The sequence below is a fragment of the Pongo pygmaeus genome, chromosome 9 (genome assembly GCF_028885625.2).
Source record: "Pongo pygmaeus isolate AG05252 chromosome 9, NHGRI_mPonPyg2-v2.0_pri, whole genome shotgun sequence".
In the NCBI taxonomy this organism is placed as follows: Eukaryota; Metazoa; Chordata; class Mammalia; order Primates; family Hominidae; genus Pongo; species Pongo pygmaeus.
The window spans coordinates 33,749,328-33,770,387 of NC_072382.2; the positions used below are offsets into that span (position 1 = coordinate 33,749,328).

The window sequence follows — 21,060 nt, forward strand, 5'->3', positions numbered from 1 at the left end:
TCTGGGCTCAAATGATCCACCCACCCCAGCCTCCCAAAGTACCGAGATTACAATTGTGAACCACCATACCTGGTCCCTTTTTAATTGTCTAATCCAGAGCCTATATTCCCATGACTAACAATAAACTGAATCAGTATGTCCATTCAACTCTGACTCTCTTCTCTGGAAGTATTTTTGGAATGTGGTTTAGCCTCTTCTCCAAGGCATGAATACCTGTGGCTAAGCATATTCTTTCCCAAGGTACCAAAAAGAAAGGCATTTCTTTCTGAACAATTCAAAAAACTTCACCGTATGGCCACCTAAAAAAATAATAACTAAAAAAAAAAAACTTTTCAATCTTTATTGTGAACATTCTATTTTTTATCTCTCAACAAAATCAAATCCTGGCTGGGTGTGGTGGCTCATGCCAGTAATCCCAGCACTTTGGGAAGCCGAGGCAGATGGATCACTTGAGCCCAGGAGTTCAAGGCCAGCCTGGGCAACATGGCAAAATCCTGTCTCTACAAAAAATAGAAAAAAATTGCCAAGCATGATGTTGCTTGGGAGGCTGAGGCAGGAGGATCACCTGAGCCCAGGAGTCCGAGGCTGCAGTGAGCCATGATTGTGCCACTGCACCCCAGCCTGGGAGATAAAGCCAGACCCTGCCTCTAAAACAAAATGAAACAAAAACCCAAATCCCACTGGAGCCCCAGGATGCCTATAAAGTTTGCAATGTGGGTGCCTTTGTATATACTATACTTGACCAGTTAAGTTATAATTTTTTTTTATTGTGGTAAAACACACATATAAAATTTAACCATTTTAAGTGTATAGTTCAGTGGCATTAAGTGCATTCACACCGTTGTACAACCATCACCACCATCCATCTTTAGAACCTCTTTATCATCCCAAACAGAAACTCTATACCACTAAACAACTCCTAATTTCTCCCTCCTCACAGCCCCTGGCAGCCACCATTCTACTTTCTAGATACCTCTTATAAGTGGAATCACTTATTAATCTGACAATTCTATATACCTTTTATAAGAGAAATCATATAGTATTTGTCCTTTTGTGGCTGGCTTATTTCACTTAGCAAAATGTCCTCACGGTTCATCCATGTTGTAGCATGCATCAGAATTTCCTTTTTAAAATTTTTCTGCATTCCAATCATCCATTATTTCCTTCATTTTTAAAGGCTGAATAATATTCCATTGTATGTATATATGCCATTTGATTATCCACTCATTCATTAATGGACACATGGGTTGCTTCCACCTTTTGGCTGTTGTGAATAATGCTACTATGAACACGGGTGTATAAATACCTGTTTGAGTCCCTACTTTTAATTCTTTTTGGTATATAATGAGAAATGAAAGTGCTGAACCATATGGTAATTCTATGTTTAGTTATTTAAGAAACCACCATGTTGCCTTCCCTGGGGGATGCACTATTTGACATTCCCACTAGCAATGCATTAGGGTTCCAATTTCTCCACATCATCACCAACACTTAGCATTTTCCATTTTTTGAGAATAGCCATCCTAATAGATGTGAATAGGTATCTCATGGTTTTGATATGCATTTCTTTAATGATTAGTGATGTAGAGCATCTTGTCATGTGCTTAAGTCATCTGTATATCTTTTTTGGAGAAATGTCTATTCAAGTCCTTTGCTCATTTCTTAATTGGATTTTTTTGTTTTTATTACTGAGTTGTAGGTATTCTCTATATATTCTGAATATTAACTACTTACCAGATATATGATTTGCAAATATTTTTCATTTATTCTATGAATTGCTTTTTCACTCTGCTGGTAGTGTTTTTTGATGCACAGAAGTTTTTAATTTTGATGAAGTCTAATTTGCCTACTTTTTCTTTTGTTTGCCTGTGTCATGTCCAACAAATCATTGCCAAATACTGTGTGTCATGAAGTTTTTCTCCTATGTTTTCCTATAAAAGTCCTACAATTTTTAGATATTACATCTAGATCTTTGATCCATTTGGAGTTACTTTTGGTAGATGGTGTTAAGTAAGGATCCAACTTCATTCTTTTGGGATCACATGTGAATATTCAGTTTTCCTAATGCGTTAAAAAGACTGTCCTTTCCCCATTGAATAGACTTGGCACCTTTGTCAAAAAACATTTGACCATATACAAGAGGGTTTATTTCTGGGCTCTCTATTCTATTCCATTTGTCTAGATGTCTGCCTTTATGCCAGCACCACATTGTTTTGATTACCATAGCTTTGTAGTAAGTTTTGAAATCAGGAAGTATGGGACCTCCAACTTCGTTCTTCCTTTTCAAGATTGCTTTGGCTACTCAAAGCCCCTTGAGATTCCATGGGAATTTTAGGGTTAATTTTTCTATTTCTGTGAAAAACAATCACTGGGATTTTGATAGGAATTACATTAAATCTTCAGATTCCTTTGGGTAGTAACAATCAATATAAAGTCTCCCAATCCATAAGCACAGGAAGTCTTTCCATTTATTTGTTTTCTTTAATATACTAATTTTTTATAGGTAAGAAAAGTGCGGTCATTCTTGATGTATACTTAAGACTAGCTCCAAAAATAAGAGGCCTACAGGTTCAAAGTCATGGCACTGGACCCTGAAATTCATGCCCTGTCCCCCAATAGAAGCAGTCCCTACAGGAACACTTTCCTGTCACCCTTTAACTCTTAGATTCCTGTAGCCTCTAACCTCATCTCTTACTCACCCTTCACTCATGCCATGATTCATTTAGCTAAGAAGACCTATAGGCTGATGGAACAGAAAGCTGTTGTTTGCCTACCCAGCATCCATCCTCCCTTCTTGATAGCATCACAATTTTCCTCAGGGAACCATTTCTCCTCTTTGCTCATGTGTTCTGGATGGGGCTGCCCCACCCAAGTTTCAGGAGTAGTCAGGCCTAGTTCATTGGGACATTTAACCTCCTTGGCCCAGAAAGGGCACAGTAGGTTCAATGAGAGCTAATCCCAGGAATTTTACTGGAATGACACAAGGAAAGGCACTTTGGTTCCACAAGACTGTGAGCAACAAGGATGAGACAAACTTGGGGTTGTGAGGGGCCACCCCATGGGAGCCACGGACAATGCCAGTGCAGAGCAAAGCCAACGAAGAACGAAGAGAGAGCTTGATGAAATCAAATAATCACCTGGATACAACTGTGTCGGAATAAATAAATATGAACCTTTCAGTTACATGAGCCAATCACTTCCTCTTTTTGCTTAAGCTTCATCGGCTTAGATTCTGTCCCTGGCAACCAAAAACGTCCTAATTGAGTCCACTGTAATCTAGTCCCTAATACCAAACCTATACAAGTTTTTAAGTCGATTTTTCAATGACTGTCTGAGCAAATTAATTAAATATTTACATGGTCTTATTCTACAAAGGATTCAAGGTGCCTTACAAATTATATATTATACAATAAAAGGAAAAGTTATTAATTACAAAAACATGCCCTGGTGAAAGACAGCCCCAAGGGAATGTTAGCATGCAGTTACCATGCATAATATAGGGGCCCTGAGGGTTACTAAATCCAGGCAACAAATTTGGCTCTGGGCTTCCTGTCAGCCAAGGCAAAAATGGAAACAGGGTTAATAAAAACAATTCATCCAATTATCCATTCATTTCAAGAGCCGTTTAAACGTTCAAGAGCATCTAAAATCTATTTAGATGTAATCTTCGAATCACCTCCTATCATCTTTTCCAAGGAAGGTTTGTTACTTGATTTATAAAGTTTCCTCTAATGGCCCACAACTATCATACAACAACACAAGGAGGCTTCTTAAGGCCAAGGGCACCTTATCTTGGTGTCCTTCCCAGTGCCTGATAAATAGCAGACACTCAATAAGTCTGTGCTTCCTGAATACAATTAAAGTATGCTGTGCTGCCAAGATCTAACTAGGCTCATGCACCTGTGAGGATCACAAATCCAATCAGAAAGAAAAAGAGTTCCCACAAGAGAGCTGAGTCACACTCCTTACATAAATCTTCAGTCTGTGACACATTTTTAGATCTTCGTCTAACATGAACCAAATCATAATGAGATACTTCCATCTACACTTTGGATGAATCTAGAACAGGAAAGCTGCTCACTCAAGTTAAATTGTACGCTTTCTACATCATATTGGCTTTGCTGATAATTCACTTATGCTAAATGTCCATTTTAAAACCACTGGGTCTAATTACAAAGGCTTTAGTTCAGTAGTCAAAACAGAGACATTGAAAAGAAGAGTTAATTGGGGGCTAGATGAGTATCATTAAGAAGCATCTGTCTTTAGTGGGATGATATCTACGTAATTGCAGGAAAAAAAAAAATACAGTGCACCAGGTGTGGTGGTTCATGCCTGTAATCCCAGCACGTTGGGAGGCCGCAAAGGGAGAATTGCTTGAGCCCAGGAGTTAGAGACCAGCTTACGCAATATATGGAGACTCCATCTCTACAAATAATTAAAAAAATTTTTAAAGGGCTGTTTAAATGTTTAAAAGGGCTGTTTAGAGCATCTAAAATCCTGTCCCCCAATAAAAGCAGCCCCTACAGGGGACACTTTCCCATCACCCTTTAACTCTTAGACTCCTGTAGCTTCTAACCTCATCTCTTACTTCTTCCTCACTCATGCCATGATTCATTTCCCAGGGATTTTCCCTGGGAAAGAATTCTGTTGTTTGACACAGGCTTCATTAAGGACCCCGTTTCTACATTGCATCGACATGAGTATGGTGTAGTGGATTGACTCAGGTCCTTCTTCCATTCTTTACCATGTGACCTTCTGGAAGTTTCTTAGCCTCTCAGTTCTCTCTTCTGTGAAATGGGAGTAAGAATACCTCAGAAGGATGTTTTAAGTATTATGTAGCAAAATATTTGTAAAACACTTAGCACAGTTCCTGGCACATAGCAAAGACTTCAATATAAAATGCATGTGTATGTGTGTGAGTGTGCGTGTGTGTGTGTGTGTGTGTGTGTTGGCATGTGTCTAAACTAAGGTGATTGGAATATAAGCCAATGCATAAAATCACAGAATAGGCAAATCTTGGTGGCTTAGCTACTTAGAATTGATTCATTTATTCATTTTATATTAGACATTTGACATATACAGTACAGCCTAGTTCAACTTTTCAAAATAATAAATGTATTAGAAAGGCCTGAGAAAGCATCCCATGGGGAAAGAAATATAAAACCCCAAACCACAATAGGTGCACAGTGACACAGCATCCCTCCTGTCATGGCCAGACCCCAGACATCCTCACTAATGTCTGAAGTACAAAGTTACATTTATACATGGTAGCTCTGAAAGGGAAGACCCAAGTCATTTCTTGCCAGACTCTGCATTGTGGTTGTCTGTCAACTACCCAGCCTGAAGCACCTTCCTCCCTACCTGAATTGTCAAGTTGCTTTTGGTATTCAGGACTTTCCTCTCGGCATCCTGGAATGCCTTCTGCAGCCTCTGTTCCATTGTCTGAGCAAACTTGCAGGACTGTATGTTGTCCGCTTGGCTCACAAACTGCAGCACTAGAATGAGAGAAGTCAATCAGTGCTCACCAAAGCTCCATGTCTCAGTTCCTTGGATTTAACAGTGGTCATAATATAAAACAGCACGATTTTAGATGAGAGGAATTAGGCAAATAAATAATAAGGCCAGACAAGGTTTGATTGTAGTTTTGAAAGTGGCTCTTAAGATGAATTATATAACACAGATGAATTAAAAGAATGATCGAACCAGATATTCCCTCCAACGCAAAAGATTTTATGATTTTATTTGATTGGAATATGTAGACATCTGCTCAAAGACTGACAAATCACAATCTAAGAGAGATCATGCCTTCTATTTCTTTGGAAGGAAGAAAATCACTGACCTCCACTGCTAAGTTGATTGAGTGTTTCAATTTTAAGAGTTCCTCCACTCTTGTAGGTTACAAACTTTGCAGACCAGAAATCACCAGAGAGTTTGAAAAAAATATATTCTAAGACCTAAACTCAGAGATTCTCATTCAGTGGCATCTAGAACCCATTGCTCCAAACTATAGATTTTTTTTTTGCACGTTCAACTACTATTAGTACCCACTGTAATATAGAAAAAAATATAAAATATAGTACCTGGTGCTCAAAAGTACTAAGTTTGTAAGTTGGTAAGGAAGGCTCCTATGACAGAACATTTCTAACAAATCTAGGGTTGGAAGAGTTTAGGCTGATGTGCAAGGAACTTGGACATTTGATTAGCAGGACCCTTTGAAGAAGGTTCACAGGGACTTTAAAAAATGACACAGCAGCTAGCGATGGAGCTTTTAAACAGGTGTCCACTTGGTACTGCCCTGAACCCAAGAATGGATGAAAATCCCTTCCTTCCGAGTCACTTGCCTGTTTTTAGCTGGAAGTAGCCTGCAGGCTGGGGATTCCATGGGGAGGCAAGTACTGCCACAGACTGTAAGTGTGGGGTGTGTTGCTTCAGGTCTGCAGTGACGTTGCTGACTCCATACACACCCAGCATTTCGATCACCACAGCAGGCAAATACACCAACCTCCCTTTGGTAGCATAATAACCAACTGTGACATTATGAGAATATTCCAGAATGTCCACCTACAAAACAAATGGACCCACAAAACCCATTGTTTATTTCCACAGCACTTTAAGTTCTTCCTGGTATTTCTTAGAACCATGGCTGTTAGAAACAAGACTGGAGAATAGGATGTTCTCGTTCAACAAATATTCTTAACAATCCTATAAAGCATAATTTGGATTGGCAAATCTCAAAATATCACAAAAAGAACAAAATATAATTTACATCAAACCTTCATGGAATAGAATTAAATCTGTATCTTTTTTATTCTTTAAGTGCCTCAGTATAATCCTGCGACCATCTATTATTATTACCAAAAAGGTAGAGAGGAGAGAGTAGTTCAAAGAGATTTTCAGTGAATGAAATGCTGGGGAAAATCGCTTCCTTATATTTCTCATCATTTATGAGAATTAAAACGTAGAAATGACAGATTAAGTGGGGGAACCTTTGGGGCACGGGTCAAGAAGTAAGTAAAGTGAATTCCTCTTTCTAGAAGCAGAGAGAAGACTTGTTCAGACTCTGTCCTTGGCTTGTAAGTTGGTTCAAGACCAAGGCGGGGATGCACCAGAGAATTTCTCTGACAGCTGAATCCTAGGAGACACTGATGGTCTGAGCTCCTTCTGTCTCAACTGTAAGATTTTGAGGCTTTAGATTTTATTCTTATTCTTTTTTTCTTTCTTGGTGTTACATATTTACAGTTCAGGTTTTTTTTTAAATTTGTTTTGGTTTTTATATATTAAATATAATGTTTATTATAGAATCTGTAAAACTGAACAACAGAGAAAAGAGTAACATATATATACACATACATATATGTATGCAGCTCCTTTTTTTCCAAGTTTTTATTGTGGTAAAATACACACAATATACAATCTACCATCTTAACCATTTTTTAGTGTGTTGTTCAGTGCTATTAAACACATTCATAATGGTGTACAGCTATTACTACTATCCATTTCCAGAACTCTTTTCATCTTGTAAAACTGGAACTCAGGGTTTCGTTTTGTGGGTTGTTTTTTGTTTTTTGTTTTTTTTTTTTTTGACAGGGTCTTGCTCTGTTACCCAGACTGGAGTACAGTGGCATGATCACAGCTCACTGCAGCCTTGACCTCCTGGGCTCAAGCATTTCTCCCACCTCAGCCTCTCGAGTAGCTAGGACTATAGGTGTGTGCCAACATACCTGGCTAACTTACATATGTTTTGTAGAGATGGAGGTCTCACTACGTTGCCCATGCTGGTCTCAAACTGCTGGCCTCAAGTGACCCTCCCACCTTGGCCTCCCAAAGTGTTGGGATTATAGGCATGAAACACTGTGCCCGGCCAGGAAGTTTTTGACACCTACTTTCTCCCCATATTCTTGCATCTCCATGTGTATTTTCCAAAGGAAGCAAGACAACTGATTTTGCAACAGGATGGGTGTGTCTTTGCTTCCTCCACATTGTGTGCTCCCCCTCAGTTTTTCATGAAGATGGTGCTCAAGATGATTTTAGGTGGAACAAGAGGTATTTCAGCATGGAACGTGGACACAGCGCAAGACAACACTAAATCAACTAAATCACTCAGTGAGAAAGTTGTTCCCTTTCAACCCTGCTAATGGCCCCAAGGAATAAGTCTCAGTTTAGTGAATATTTGCTTTTAACATCTCTCTAACCCTTGCTAATTCCTTTTTTAAATAAACAAACAAACAAAGGGATACCAGGCTCAGCCTTAGAGCCTTCTGCAAGCAACAATCTCTAGCCTGAATTTAACAAGCTGTTTGGTTTCCATTATTCTCATTCTTACCATCACCTTTTATTTACGGCAAATGATCTTGATTTCCATTTATGGTGGTAATATCAAATGCCCTTTCAAAAAAATGTGCTTAAGTTTTTAAAACAGAGCCCATAAAAATAAATAACTAATACTCATTGTCACACTGGTCTGTGATGATATGCAGCAAAGACCAAAACGGTAAAAGTAGTTTGAGAATGATTGAAGATTAGTGAAAATTATATCAGGCAACTAAATGGAAATATTCACATTTTCAACTTCCCATAAAGTTTCTGGTGCAGAAATCATAAGAGCCTCTCATATAATGCATTTCTTTCTTTCTTCTTCTTTTTTAGAAATACATAAAAGAGATCGACAATGATCAATAAAGTATGTGCCAAATCTCCTTTCTAGTCCTTGGTGTTGATGGGAGGGAGGGGGTCAGTAAGCTGACTGCAGCTGTAGGACAGAACATCAAAAGAAGAAGCCAGAGCAATAGTTTTTAGTGGTGCAAATGGGAGTCTACCAACTGCCAACTACATTTACTGTTTGAAAACTTGGAATCAAACCCAAAGATGTAAAGTGAAGCTTCCATCTCTTGGATAAGCCATCAAAATCAGCCAGCACTCATTAAACAGTACTTGGCATTAAAAGAAAAAATGGTACTTCCCTGTCTGCAGTGGGAAATTTAAGAAAGTCAGACTCGATTTACAAGTCAGGGTAATTTTTAAATGTCCAGAAATAAATCACTGTTTATGATAGTGACGAAAATAAGGGGAAAAGCAATGGAGAGTTTTCTAGAAAATTACACGAACAATGTAAATACTTTCCCCAAATGATGGGATAATGGGATGGTTTAAAACAATATATCCAGGCTTGTTTGTTTGTTTATTTTTGAGGCAGAGACTCGCTCTGTCGCCCAGGCTGGAGTGCAGTGGCATGATCTCAGCTCACTGCAACCTCCACATCCCGGATTCAAGTGATTCTCCTGCCTCAGCCTCCCGAGTAGCTGGGATTACAGGCACCTGCCACCACGCCCAGCTAATTTTTGTATTTTTAGTAGAGACGGGGTTTCATCATGTTGCCCAGGCTGGTCTCAAACTCCTGACCTCAAGTGATCCACCTGCCTCAGCCTCCCAAAGTGTTAGGATTACAGGTGTGAGCCACTCACCTAGCCAATACATCCAATCTTTAATAAGAAATCTAGACATAAAGCAATTAGTCTCCATTTTCCATCTCAAAATTTGACCTTTTTCTCGAGCCACTACACATTAGCTAGTTGCCAAAGTGAAGACAGATTCTACTTCTGGCCAGTGTTGTTATGATGCCTACAAAGGAGGAAAACAATCTAAACATATTCTAGACCCAAGAGCCAGACTGTGATGGATTAGCTTGGTTACAAAGCAAAGCACTCACGTGAGCTGAGACATCGTTCTGGTGGAAAGCCTTCCGCAATGCCTGTGTGAGCCCTTTGGCGATACTGAACTTCAAGGATTCACTGATCTGCACTCTCCTTTGGGTGAGAAAGAGAACTGTGGGGTAAAATAGAAGCATGGCAATCAGGCAAGGCGGCAAACCTCATCATTCACTCGCCGTCCGCTCCTCCCAGCCACCACCTTCTGCAAGTTCTGGGCAGAGCTGGTAAGCACAGGACCATCAATGAGGGGGTGGGCTGGGGTGGTAGCTCTGTGGGTCCCGCTAAAGTCCTAAGGAAAGAAGGCCCTAGCCATTTGTGTGACCCGAGTAGAGACAGAGCTGGTATGCTGGTGGTGTTTCATTTCTGACAGATGCTGCCTCTGACTTTGAAAGCCGGCTCCACAGTGCATGCGATGACATTCCTGCAACAACATTCATGAACAGCCTCCTTAGGTGCAGGCCCTGAGCTCGGTGCTGCAGCCTCAAACAACCCTGGATCAGGACGGTGCCATCCCCACCTCGCAAGTGGGATGGAGACACAGGACAGAGAACAGGCATTTGGAATCGAATGTGACAGGTGTTGTTTGAAGGGAAGCCTAGGCCGCTGCCAGAGCTCCTAGGAGGGATGGGGATCAGGGAAAATTTCCATAGGAACTGATGCTTCAGCTAAGTTCTGAAGGATCACAAAAGTGAAATTTGACAAGGAGGAAGAGATTGCCCTCACCCACTCTTAGCAGAGGGAGTACCAAGCGCAAAGGCGCAGGGGAAAGAAGCAAAATATTTCAGTATACAGCAGTTCCCTCTTAGCCACAGTGTTGCTTTCCATGGTTTTATTTACTGCAGTCAACCACAGTCTGAAAATAGGTGAGTATGGCACAATAAGATATTTTGAGAGAGAGAGTCAAAGAGAGGGAGAGAAAGACCACATTCACATCACTTTTATTACAGTCTATTGTTACACTTGTTCTATTTTATTACTAGTTGTTGTTGACCTTGACTGCACCTAACTTATAAATTAAGCTTTATCATAGGTATGTATGAGTAGGAAAATTCATAGTTGATATGGGGGTTGGTACTACCTGCAGTTTCAGGCATCTACTGGGGGTCTTGGAATAGATCCCCTGCAGATAAGAGGGGACTACCATATATACAAGTTTTAAGCTTGATCCTAAGGGCAATGGGAAATGAGTTTTAAGCAAAGGAATGCATTTTAGAAGGTTCTCGACTACAGACTGGAGAACAGATTGAAGAGGGGGGACTCTGAAGGCAGAGATAAATGTGGCTCTTGTTACAGAAATTTAGGGGAGTGATGATGACAGTGTGAACTAGGGAAGTGGCAGTGTGAATTAGGATGGAGAGAAGGGGTATCCAGGAGGTAGAAGTGAAAGGAACTGGTGATTGATTAGATGTAGCCGGGTTGGTGAGGGGCTGGGAAGAAGACAGAGAAGAGAATGTTTCCAACTTCCGCCTCTGAGGGGCCAGGGCTGCCTGCCACCCAGAGGAGAGTGGAATGGAGCGGGGACAGAGAGTGGAAACTCAGATAGTATAATTTCTTGAGAAACAGAGAGAGATACTGTACTTTTTGCTATGCCTAATTTCACAATTTCCCATTTTAGAATAGGATATGTCTCAAGATATAATTTCATTTAATTCTTTGTGGGGTGAGGAGGAAGGCAGGATGTGAGCATTCAACATTGGCGTGCTCTTTCAAATAATTTGTCTAATTTTTTTTCATAGCAAACAGTGCCACACTATTAAAAGCTCTCCATGCATTCTAGGCCTGCTTTGCTACAGCTGGGGAGTGGGGGCTTAAAAGACAGCATCCCATCCTTGCTCACAATTCTGGTGCTGCCCATCCCACTTTTTCAAGAAAGTCTTCTTTCTAACATCAAAAGAAATCCTGGGCTCCCACATAGTGTGCAGAAGCTGTACTTTTGCTATCAGCTAATTGAAAAAATGCATGACAAAAGCCTTTCTGAACTCTGTAGCACTTCCCAAGATGTTGTATTTTACAAACCACATCATTCATTCATGTGAGACATCATTGACATAAAACGGTACCTTTGCATTGTTACACCCACTGGCAGAACCGTGGTTTCCTGGGGCTTCTGATATCAGGACTGATCCTAGGACTAGAATCCATGCCACATCAGGCTCTCTCTCCTCTAACACTTGCTAATCCTCATGGTTTCTCAACCTTGGCCCTATGGATGTTTTAGGCTGGATTAATCTTTGTTGTTGGGGCTGTTCTGTGCATTGTAAGATATTGAACAGTATCCCCAGTCTCCATCCCACCAGATTTTAGTAGTATCTCCAGCCATCAAGCATAACAACCAAAAATATCTCCACACATAGCCAAATATCCCTGGGGGAGGGTGGAAAAATCTCCCCTGGTTGAGGACCACTGATCTAAAATAAACATTATTGTTATATCTCTGAGGCCAGACCTGCTGCTTTCAGATCAGAACAGTGGTCTCATACCTGTCTTCACCAGGAGCTTACTGGACATCTGACACTCCAGGTTGGATGCCATTTTTCCAGTCGTGACCACTGCAGCCGATGCAGCAGGAAGAGCAGCATCTGTGTTTTCTGCTCGCAACGGTGGCAACCGGGTGGCCTTCACTGAGGCTGTAATGGATGTCAGCGCGGCTGTGACTGTCAGTGGGCGTGACGTGGATGCTCTGGGCATCTCCAGGTTGGTGGGGTTTGGGAGGCCGGTGTGCATGGCTTGTGGCTTCCTGGGGAGGTAAGTTGTAGACAACATGCCAGAGGCAGTGCCCATGTTTCCTTGCATGGCTGTATGTGTGCTCGTGGTGTGTCCCGTTCTTGCATACATGTAGGTTGGTGTGAATGGGAAGGCTGTATGGACTGCCCCTGGTGTCCTCTTTGGGCCAGATGTGGCCTTGTTTGTGACATTTTTAGCAAGAGTAGTCATCGAACTGCTCTTAGCTGGTCCTGAGGCCACGGCCAAAGGGCTGCTGCTGGTGCCCTTAGCAACCAGGGCTGCAGACAGTGCAGGTGGACTTGATTTCCTCAGAAACAACGTGACGGCAGCTGCTGCTGTTGGCTCTACCTTAGATGATACTGCGTCTGCTGTAAAGAGAGAAAAAACAAAGTTTGTCATTGGCTTGGAATGCACATGTCACTTGTTCTGATGATGAATGGATGTAACTTATGGATTCGCTAGGGTGAAGTCTCTGCAATCTGGGCTTGCAGTGGACAGAACTTAGGCAAAACAACTCTAGGCTCATAAAGTTTATTAACCATAACAAGAATGCCACTTACAGCACAGCTATGGTTGATAGCAAGGATGCTTACATTGTGAATAGTTTTGAAAGCTCAGGTAGGCACAGGATCAATGAGGTGACTACTTGGGGCTACTAGCTCACTCCTGATAGGGGGTATGAGCTCCTTCAGAGCAAAGCTGGTATCTGCGTTGAGCTTGAAGATGCTTTGACCACAAAAGCAGTCATGCCTGTTTTGGGGGTACCGGGAAACAAACTACCTGCATTAGTGGCTGCACCTGTCCATTTCTTGGGGTGCTGAGAAGCCCGCAGCACTCTGGAGGAGGTCCTGGGAAAGACACTGGTCGATACAGAAGATTCAGCAGCAGAGTGATATCTCAAGATGTTCTGGAATGGTGTGGAAGCATTTCTCTCAGGTGATGAATTGATGTCACTGGAAATTTCAGAACCTGTATCTGTTCCATCTGAAAGCATTTCCTGCAAGCTACCTGTAGAAGTTGGTCCTGATGAGGTTAGCAAAAGAGGATGTGCTGGCTGGTGAGGCAACTGTAGTTGAGGATGAGACACAGAATGTTGAGTTGTGGGTGAGTAATATGCAACTTCAGCTGTTTGGAAGTCTATGGAATGGTTGTTATTGCTTGTGGGCCAGAGGTCTATATGGCTTCCAACCATGGTCATGTCTGACTCTTGCATAGGCTGCTCAGTGCTTGTACCAAGGACTAGATCCTGAATGCTAAACCCTTCTGCAGTCACTGAATGCCCAGCAGTATCTTTGAAATCCTGAGATTTTATGGCATCGGCAGCTGAAGTTAAACCACCTGGAGAAGCCGTTGGAGCTAAATGAGTTTCCCAACTTGTGGTGCTAATTGTGTGTCCATTTAAATCATAATTTGTTTGCTGCTGCAAGCCAGATATTATTGATTCTGTGGAAAGGGATCCAGTTTCTGCTGAAAGAGAACTCCAGAAAACATCTGTGGTTGCTGGCTTTTTCATGTCTCCTATTGTTGAGGAATCATATACATCCATGGAGGAGGGCGATGCTCTCACCAGTTTGGAAGCTGAAGCTGGCAACCCAGAATGGTCCACAGCAGCTGCATAAGCCTCTGGCTTGGTGCTGGAAAAGCCAAGAGATGGGAAAACAGTCTGGGTGGCTTGTATGGAGAGTATGGAAGGTAGAGGTGATCCTGAAGGAAGGGGATTTGTCCTTGGTGCTGTAATGATGGGAGATGAGACACGACCAGTGCTGAAATCAGAGACAAATCCATTTACAGTGTGAAGACTCAAAACCTCTTTCCTTGGAAAGGCCTGGAGAGGAATCGTCACATTTGCCTCTTCACTTTTCCCTAAAATGGCTGTCACACTGTCCTTTTTCCACCGGGGAAATGTCCAAGATGTTGAAAGAAGATTAGGAACTTTGCTTGAGAGGAGCAAGTTTCTAGTTGCAGGAGGGGACCCATCACTGCCCTTTGCTGGAAGAGTGGGCATTTCTGGCACAGGAGATGGGGAGGCATGATTCTCTGTGGGCTGGAGGAAAGTAAGCATGGAGGGAAAGTCGACTGTCCCAGTTGATGGTGATGCGGGAACCGCCCCAGAAAGGATGGCTTGCTCTTGACCCAGTGTGGTGATATGCAGAGGAGAAGGCACCAAAGAGGTGTGTTCTGCCGAAAGGGCGGGCCCTCTGGAATTCTCTGGAGCTGCTGACAAATGCAGCGGGTTAGCAGAGTCATTTGCAGTGGCAGAGGCTAGCTTTCTGCTGGTCATTTCTATGGCCCCTGATTCTGCAGTCTGGAAAAGTGGAGGCTCAGCCTCATGGGTCGCTGTTTCTGTATTCTTAAAAGTTGGCAGAGACACCCCATTGTGCACTCTTCCAGGCACCCCAGCTTTGATCTGCTGGGTGGATGCAGGACCTGAAGCCACTTCCAACATTGACCATGAGGGGCTTCCATCTGGAAGCTGAAGAAGACTTCCAAGTGCTGGGGGAGAGGGAGACGGATGGGACAGTTCTGCCATGGGGCTCAAAAACCCAGGTGTGGATGAGCCTGCTGAATGGGGACCCTCTGTTGGGGACACCTTGGAATGCCATTTTGTTGAGGATCCAGAAACACCTAGATGAGGGATGCCTATGAGATCCTGGGCATTTTGGAATGGAGTGTGGTCCATTTCATCAGAAAATGGGATTAGGGGATTAGCTATGTTCTGACCTGAAGAGGGGTCGGCTGGAGCTGTTTGGGGAACTAACGGCACTTTGGGGGGTTGCTCTGCTGGCTCAGAGATGATGGAATGAGGTGAGTCAGGAGCCAATGAAGAGGATGGAGGTGGAGGGAGGAGTGGGGGAATGTCTGACCTTGGGGGATGCTTTGAAATGGAGGAAGCCCCTGCCCATACTGGCTGGGATGGGGGGACAGCACTGAAGGATGTCCCTGATGGGACTGTGGACAACGAGGGGAGCATGCTGGTGAGAGGCAAACCTGACACATCGGCTGCTTCTTGTCCCCCTTTAGGCCCCGGTTGGACCAGGGACTCGGTAGAATCCTTGGAAGGTTCGAGGGAGGCGCTATGTCCACTTCCTTGGTAAAGGGAAGAAGAGAAGTCCGCGTGAGCCCTAGTTCTGTGGTGTGTCTTGGACGCAGGGGTTCGGGCTGACTGTGGCAAGCTTGTGTTGTCAGAGGACTGTCCCAGCACGGTCTTGATTCTGTCTGCTGCTGAGGAAGACTTGACTTCTGTGAAAGGCCATGTTGGTGAAACTGGTAACAATTTCCCGGGAGGAAATGACTCTGGAGTCCGGGTGACATTCATCTGTAGATTGTCTGTTCCTGTGAAACAAAATATCAGGCCGTCAGGTGTTGGATGCTCATGAAGTGCCTGCTGTGGTCAGGTGCTGGAGACAAAGGTGTGTGTAAGACAGGCTCTGCCCGGACCCATCACAGAAGGCTCAGGAAACAGAGTCAAAGAACAGATTACATAATATCAAGTAGGAAAATGTTGCAGTGAACCTACAGAGCAGGGTTGGTGGGAAGCAGTTTCTGATGAAGTGATGCTTAAGGAAAGATGTGGCAAATACTTGTGTATTAAAAAAATTGTTTTGGTACCACCTACAAGGCATGGACTGTGAAACTTGCAAAGCTGAATGTGGTCAACTGCCATGGCCAATGACACCAAAATAACCTCATCCAGGAAACCAAAATGCACGAAACTAAAGAAGAACTGTGTATTGAAGCATGAATCTTTATTAGGACCCTGAGGCATCTCATATGAAATATTTGAGGTTGTCTGCGTTTGGAAAGATGGCTCCAATGAAACATATTTATCTTCCTGGATTTAAAAGGATTCCAGGTGTTATCATTCAAGCCATGTCAAACAGCAAAGGAGATTTTCTTTCAGATTAGGCTATTTTAGAAAGAAAAACCAGGAAGGAGACACTTCTCATAGGGCCTGGTGTCACTATAAGCACCTGCAGAGGCCAGAACTATCAACACTCATGTGTGGCCCCACAGGCAGGCAGACAAGGAGGCAGGGCATAAGCTGGTGACCTCTGCTAAAAAGGAGGTGAGGAAACAACTCTTGGAAAGCTGGATGTTCACTCTGAATTAGGCAATATTCTGAAAAATTCCTTTCTCATTCTTCTTTTTCTTGTTTTTAAAATTCCCCATTCTTGGGATTTACAGATACCCAAGAAATTGGCCTTACATCATTTTTAGAACTCATCAGGGTATAAGCCAATACTACATCAGGCTTGTTGACTTGATTTTATAAGAGAAACCAGCTCCATCTCCTAGGCAGGCCGTAATCATATGACCAGCTCAGCCTGACTGTCTCCTGATCACCAGATCAGGATCACTGGGGTGCTTTCTGAAGAGCCAAAGCTCCCTCTGGCCTCCACTGGCCCACCTCAAATAGAAATCAGTGGTAAAATGCATATATAGCTCCAAGACACTAAAGTCTGCATAGTATTTCATTAAAATGCATGCCCTCCTTAGGAACTGCTTCATGGTTTGCAATAGAAATTGTGTTTCTATGTTACCACATGCAGCCTAAGGAGGTATTCCCCCCTCAGACACTTGCAATTTTACACAGAAGGTGGATGCTGCTTTCATGCCTCAATCCTCCCTGTTCATGTTGCTTATCTCCTAGATAGCCTCAACTTCACACTCTGCATGCAGTCTTATCTGGTTACTTATATGGGTAAATATAACATCTATATAAGGTACTTTTGCATTTTTGTATTTTTCAGTTAAACTTTAGAATCCACTTTTATGTGGATGTCGGGTGAAATCTGTGTAGGATTTCTTCTTTTGTACCTTCGTTTAAATGGATTCAACCATGAGTCCAACTCATGGATTCAAGAATCAAAACAAATTCATCTTGTTTCAGTTATATAGCCTTGTAACTCAGAAAAAGGATGCTACAGGCTGAGCAGCTTTTGCTTTCGGCAGGAAGTTTTGCAAATTCTTTCACACACACACACACAAAATTCTGCAAACAGGATGGAGGAATGGGGGCTAATACCAAGGGATCTGTAACTGACTGAATGACCACGGCCAAGAGAGACTGATGGAAAACTCCATGCCGAAGTGAAGAAAGACAGTCTCTAGTGGATTTGCTTCTACTGGACCTTGTTGTTTTCCAGACTAGAAACTAGTGTTTCCCAAGGTAGCTCCTTTGAAGCACAGTATTCCAAATGTCTCATGAAGAAAAGTTTCTATGAACAATCTTGAGAAGCGCTTGAGATTCACATGTGAAAGTCATTAATGATGCTGACCATATCTTTCCGGCTCTCCCACTTCTAAGCCCATGGGAGGACCGAACGTCTTGGATACTTCTGTGGTTGATGGGGGCCATGTAACTAGTTCCGGCCAATGAGTCAGTAAGCAGAAATGACAAGTGTCACTTCTGGGCTAGAACATTTAAGTGCTGGAGGAAGACTCTCCGGAACTTTCTTTCTCCATAGCAAGACAAAACAAAAAGAAACAAAACCTAGCAACGTATTTCAGGAAGTTGCTACTGAAAAACAGAAGGAGGAGGCAAAGAAGGAAGAGAAAGAAGAAAGTAGCAATGTTCAAAGTGTTCGCTGGTTCACCAGCCTGCATCCCCTATGGACTCTGCTGACAAAGGATATATAGGTAGCACGAGCAAGAAGTTAGCCTTTGCTATTTTATGTCACTGCAATTTGGAGGTTGTCATTGAAACATAACCTAACTTACCCTAACCTATTCAGAAAGTGATACCAGAGTGGATTTGGAATTTATGTGGGCATATTCCCATCATCATGTAAATAAAGGCTCAGAAAAGTCTCATAGTCAAGAAAGCATAAGAGGCATATAGTAAAAAATTAATAAATAGGATATTGGAAGGTTTAATTAAACTTTGTTTAGCCAATATTTCTCAAACATATTTGACTGCTGGAATACGTTTGGGATATTTCTCAGAAACATTTAACCTCAGAATTTACTGACTTAAAAAAAAAGCTCAATGATCCACATAAAGCCGAGGGAGAAAGTATGTTCACTGAATTACCAAATGACGCCAAATTCAGAAGAACTGATTTGAAGAATTTCAGAAAAATACGTTTCAAAGACATGTCAACAGACTGAAATTATTACTAAAGGAAGACATATATTAGGATTAAACAGAAAGGCTTGCCCTTAGTCCAAAAATTACCTAGACAGGAACAGGACGGGGGCACTTCCCTTTAAGAGTAGCCTATGCTATCTGTAGGCAGAGTTGACTAGAGTTCCTTATGAACTAGCAGAGAAATATAGGCCGGCAAAGAAATGACAAATCCTTAGGTTATATTAATTTTTTTTACTCTTTAACTATAAGAATAGTTCATACTTAGAAAATAATATCTACATGTAAAATATCTACATGTAAGTATCTATATTTAGAAAATAATATCTATATGAAATGAACACTCATGTTTCTCTTAGCTTAACAACAGAGTCAATATTTTTAGAGCCCTGTCCCTGGTATCTCTCTGGGTTCCCTCTGTCTTTCTTCTCCCCAGAGATAACCACCATTATAGGTTGAATTTTTAAAAATTAGTTGATTTTCAAGGGGCTCAGGTTCACCATTCTCTGCTCTACTCAGCACATACCTGGTCAGCTGGGACGAATTCTGAGTGTCACATCTTAAGAAAAACATTAAGAAACTGATACGTGCTAGTACATGATCTTTTTGGAGGTGTTTTACATTATAAAAAGGAAAATGGTTAATAAAGGGAGCGTCCCCATTTGCACACTGGAGTGAGGAGATCCCTGGTGGTACTCAAAACTTCATGACTGAAAAAGCATATTGATATGGCTAGGCTTTGTGTCTCCACCCAAATCTCATCTGGAATTGTAATCCTCATAATCCCCACATGTCAAGGGAAAGACCAGGTCGAGGTCATTGAATCATTGGGGCAGCTTCCTCCACGTTGTTCTCATGACAGTGAGTGAGTGCTCACGAGATCTGGTTTTATAAGGGGCTCTCCCCACTTCACTCAGCACTTCACCTTCCTGCCACCTTGTGAAGAAGGTGCCTTGCTTCCCCCTTCACCTTCTACCACGATTGTAAGTTTCCTGAGGCCTCCCCAGCCATGCTGATCTGTGAGTTAATTAAACCTCTTTCCTTTACAAATTACCCAGTCTCGGGTATGTCTTTACAGCAGTATGAAAATGGACTAATACACATATCATTCCAAAGTATCAATTTTATTTAAAGATTTAGGGGAAACATACTTATATATAAAGATAAATATACATTCTTGAGTAGAATGCAAAATTCAAATGACTGATCCAAGATAAAACTAAGGCCTTCAAAGACATGTTTATGCCTGTCATTGACCCTGGGGTATCAGTTTACCCTTCACTGTTATAGCAGGTATTAATTATGTCAGTAAACATTTGAAAAGACTGATTCAAGAAACCACAATCTCCCTAAAACATGTGAAAAAGAAACTGGATGTGTTATTTAGTGCTCCAGGGACAGAACTAGGGACAGTGGGAAGAAGGTATACAGAGAGAGATTAGAACTTAATAATAACAGAAACATTTCCCTAATTATTAAAACTACTGAAAACAAAATGAGCTGGCTTAAAGTCAGTGAATTCTCCACCATTAGAAATTCCCCAAAGTGCATATTTTAGGTTCACTCATCTCATCTCACCTTTCTTTCCTTCCTTTCTTCCCTCCCTCCTTTTCTACCTTCCATCTGCAAATGCCTGTTGTATGCCAGACACTGGGTTAAGCAATGTCTTAAGGAAAAACATACATGGTCTCCAGCTTCATGGAACTCACAGTTCTATGGGAGATATGGACACCAGCATTTTTCAAATGAAAAATGATGTTACAGATGAAAGATCCATAGTCCTATGATCTGATCAGGGAGGTCAGAAAGCACATCCCTGAGGAAGTGACTATCAAGATCCAAAGAATGAATAAAAGTTAACCAAGCAAACAGGGTAGGGAAAAGCATTCCACATAAAGGAACAAGCATATGCAAAGGTCCTATGGCAGGAAGAGGCATCACGAGTACAAGGAACTGACAGAAGGTAACCACAGCTAGATCAACAGCAGGTGGGCAAGATTAAGGCTGCAGAGGGAGGCGACAGCCGGGCCATTGCTCCAGTAGCCATCACCTCCCTCTGCAGCATTGTAGGTTTTAGTTTGATGGGGAGGATGGGAGCAGGTGATGCACAGGAGCAAATTTCTGTTTTGGAAAAACCATCCTGGCATGAAGAACAGACGGGAAAGAGACAATGGCTGATGGCTGATGGCTGATGGCAGAGTGCTTAGAAAACACCTGCAGTGGTCCAGGCTCAAGATGACGGGAATGTTGTAAAGAGGAGTTGAGCCCTGCATGGGAGATGGAAACAGATCCTCCTTTATGGTCCCTTTCAATTCTCAGAGTTCCAGATTCTACTATTGATTTAAATAGTTTGTGTTTACACATGCAATGTTTTGAGTTTTTCTCCTTTATGCCTCCCTTGAGAGGTGGTGTCTATGTCCCCTCTCCTTGAATCTGAGTGGGCTTGAGTCTGTTTGACCAATAATGCCACGTGACTTCCAAAGCAACATCATCAAAGGCCAAGCCACTTTAGCTTGGTCTCCTGGAATGCTTGCTCTTGGG

The 21,060-nt window shown here is 42.2% G+C and overlaps 1 protein-coding gene across 4 annotated transcripts in view; it reads right to left on the reverse strand.

Annotated features, from left to right (window-relative positions):
• The window catches only part of KIAA1549L (KIAA1549 like), a 302,953-nt gene that overhangs the window by 109,713 nt on the left and 172,180 nt on the right, over positions 1-21,060 (reverse strand). For 2 of the 4 annotated variants that reach the window (XM_054437741.2, XM_054437740.2), the window contains exons 2-6: positions 13,212-15,764; positions 12,188-12,799; positions 9,707-9,822; positions 6,342-6,561; positions 5,362-5,495 (exon numbers count right to left, since the gene is read on the reverse strand). In XM_054437741.2, the coding sequence (XP_054293716.2) occupies positions 5,362-5,495; positions 6,342-6,561; positions 9,707-9,822; positions 12,188-12,799; positions 13,212-15,764 (3,635 nt within the window). The remainder of the gene's footprint in view (positions 1-5,361; positions 5,496-6,341; positions 6,562-9,706; positions 9,823-12,187; positions 12,800-13,211; positions 15,765-21,060) is intronic. The other 2 variants (XM_054437742.2, XM_054437739.2) reach the window with 2 other exon arrangements.